Below are 3,343 nucleotides of genomic sequence, written 5' to 3' on the forward strand. Positions count from 1 at the left end.
AACATGAACCCATACTCTCAACAAAACTCAACTCAAGAATACCATCAATACATATTAATTTATATACAGTAATTCATTTGTAGTCTATAATATGAAAGATAACTATTTAGTAACTCAAGTCATGAAAATCCTCAATCAATTAATAGTAGATAAAAAGAAAATATCCTATAGTTTAGGAAAATTTTCAAGAAAACCTTCCTAGAAGGTTCAACTCTTTCACAACTTCTATCTAACATATTTATGGGCATATGAAAGAACTCAATCCATATTTTAGGTTAGCCTTACATACCTTAGAGAAGACTTTGAAGAAAACCTTGATGTTGGATCTTCAATGGAAGGCTTGAATTCTTGAAACTCTTGAAGGCACTCTTTATTGGAGAAGGATTTGGAGAAGAAGAAGAAGAAGAGAGGGAAATATTAGGGATTTTAGAGAGAGAGAGAGGGACTGCAAAATGGTCCCAAAAACGTTCAAGGATGGTGTATATATAATTTGGGGAAATACCCAAATTGCCCTTTCTCTAAAAATCTGGAAAACAGGCTAAAAATGCTCCTGGCGCGATAGTGGCGCATCGCGCCACTGCAGCGCCAAGTCGAATAGGCTTAAAAACCCTGCAAACTAATAGTGGCGCATCGCGCCAGGGACCAAACTACTGAGGATATTTTGTGGCGTGATAGTGGCGCATCGCGCCACTGCGGCACCAAGCCCAGGTTTCCAGCAGTTGTCACCCAGGCCTGAAATTCCTACAGTAGTAGTCCGTCTTAGGATAGTCATAACTTTTGACTCCAAGCTCCAAAAATTACAATCTTGGTGGCGTTGGAAAGAAGACTCGACAACCTTTAATTTAATAGGTCTTGGGTCACCCAGATCATCATATTTCAAAAGATATGATCGTTAGAATTCGACCCCTCAAATAAACTCATTCTAAAACTTAGCCAAGACAAATTCTTTGGGATTAGCTTGGTTCTAGGGATCCTTTATGACCCTACAACACCTCTAACGCTCTTCAATTACTTGGGAACTCATCCTAACTCATGCATATACTTCACAATAATCGAGTTCAACCCTACACGTATACAAAAAAGGTCCGAATCTTAGGGAAAAACTTTGGGGGGTGTTACAATTAATACATATGGTTTAAAAACTATAACTATTTCAACCAAAACACCACTATCTAAATCTAACTAAATCTCATAATCAAACCAACAGTTTATTCACAGTTAAACATAAATGATCATATGATTTCCTCTTTACTGCAGGCATATTTTCACACAGTGATTTGAAACAAAATAGACTTCACCCCACACTTCATCACAAATCAAACTTGAGTTAAACTCATTATTACATGCATATTTACTCAAAAATTCAACACACAATACCCATAGCCATTACAAAACCCATAACCTTCTAATCATCAAAAATAGGGTTAGAGTTCAAAAACTAAAATATTGAATCAGTTAAACATCACAAGCAATTTCCAAACAATTTGTATTCACACCCTTAAGCATTTCTTTCTAAAACCCAGTGACAATCAATTAAAGTATGAAGAACTCACTTTATGTAGATTGCAACAATTTATGTCGTCAAAGTAGTTCAAGAACACATACCTTTTAGGTGATGAAGTAGGAATTCCATAGATAATTGCTTGAATTTAGAAAAGGGCATCACGGATTTGGGAGAGTTTTGAGAGTAGAAGAGAAAACAAATGTTTTGAGTTGAAGAAAAAATGGGGTTGAAGGGGTCTTTTAGGTATTTTAACCTTGATTCCATCGGGTCTACCCATTAAAATGGGTTAAACCCGTCTTTTTAACTTCAAAATCCCCAAAAGATCAAGGTCCGCAATGCGGACTTTATGTTTTTTTTTTCAAAATGCCAATTTAAAAATTTGTTCTGAAAGATCCAAGGTCTGCGACGCAGACTTGTCATGGACCACATTGTTTTTAAGTTTCAAAATGCTAATTTTACAATTTGTACTGAAATGTAAAGGTCCGCGATGCAGACTTGTCGCGGACCACACTGTTTTGTTCTTCTCTCTTCTTTTTTTTAAAAAAACTAACTTATACACTCCAACAAAATGAAATATTAGTAAAAAAAAGAAAACCAAATAAAATGTCTAATTAAAAGAACACAATACCTCACGGGTTGCCTTCCGCATAGCGCCTAATTTATTATCGCGGCATGACACTACTCTTGTTTCACTCATTTTCTAAATCAATGGCTTCTTCCTCATGCTCAACATCTTCACCAAAGTAGTGTTTAACTCTTTGTCCATTTACCAAAAATTTAGACGTCTTCATTTTATTCCACAATTCCACAGCTCTATGTGAAGTCATACGCATGACTTTAAAAGTTCCACTCCACTTAGACTGCAACTTTCCTGGAAAAAGCTTGAGTCTAGAATTAAAGAGAAGTACTTTTTATCCTGGTTCAAAAGTGTGGGTGATGATGTGTCTATCATGTCATCGCTTTGGTTTCTCCTTGTATAGCTTGGCATTCTTGTAGGCGTGGAGTCTAAACTCTTCTAACTCATGCAACTGATCTACTCGCTTCCATCCTTCTAGCTCTGGTTCCAGGTTAAGCTTCGTGATTGTCCAGTAAGCTTGATTTTCTAGCTCAACTAGGAGGTGACACGTTTTACCAAACACCATTTGATAAGGGGATGTCCTGATGGGGGTTTTATAAGCAGTTCTATATGCCCATAATGCCTCATCTAGCTTTTCTGCCCAATCCTTCCATTGTGCATTAACAGTCTTTTGCAGAATTTGGTTCACCTCCCTATTGGAGACTTCCACCTGTCCACTGGTTTGTGGGTGATAAGTTGTGGCGCACCCCATATTTGGACAAGAGGTGTAGGAACTTGCTTACCACCTTTGAGTCATTTGTGGGAAGGGCTAATGCTTCAACCCATTTAGATACATAATCCACTGCCACCAATATATATTGATTTCCACAAGATGATGGAAATGGACCCATGAAGTCCATTCCCTATACATCGAAGATTTCAACTTCTAGAATATTGTTCAAAGGCATTTCATGCCTCCTTGATATCATGCCCATTATTTGACAATGGTTACAATTCTTCATATATCATGAAACATCTTTAAACAATGTAGGCCAAAAGAAACCATATTGAAGTACCTTATGTGCAGTTCTCTCTCCTCTATGATGGCCACCGTACGGTTATGAATAGCAACTATCCAACACTTGGTGCTCCTTCTCTTCTGGTACACACCTCCTAACCATTCGGTCAACACCCTACTAAAAAAGATAAGGTTCATCCCATAAGTAGAATCTAGCCTCATGCATAAGCTTCTTCTCTTGCTTCGACATAGCATAAGGAGGAAA

The 3,343-nt window shown here is 37.4% G+C and overlaps 1 protein-coding gene across 1 annotated transcript; it reads right to left on the reverse strand.

Annotated features, from left to right (window-relative positions):
* Positions 1-2,457: 2,457 nt before the first annotated feature.
* Positions 2,458-2,832, reverse strand: LOC129894685 (uncharacterized). Its single transcript, XM_055970349.1, has one exon. The coding sequence runs from the start codon at positions 2,830-2,832 to the stop codon at positions 2,458-2,460; it is 375 nt and encodes a 124-aa protein (XP_055826324.1).
* Positions 2,833-3,343: the final 511 nt, after the last annotated feature.

This window comes from Solanum dulcamara, chromosome 7, assembly GCF_947179165.1.
Source record: "Solanum dulcamara chromosome 7, daSolDulc1.2, whole genome shotgun sequence".
NCBI lineage: Eukaryota > Viridiplantae > Streptophyta > Magnoliopsida > Solanales > Solanaceae > Solanum > Solanum dulcamara.

Bases quoted from the DNA above. Each gene is read 5' to 3' on its own strand.
- LOC129894685 (XM_055970349.1), bottom strand. From the start codon at position 2,832: ATGGGGTGCGCCACAACTTATCACCCACAAACCAGTGGACAGGTGGAA.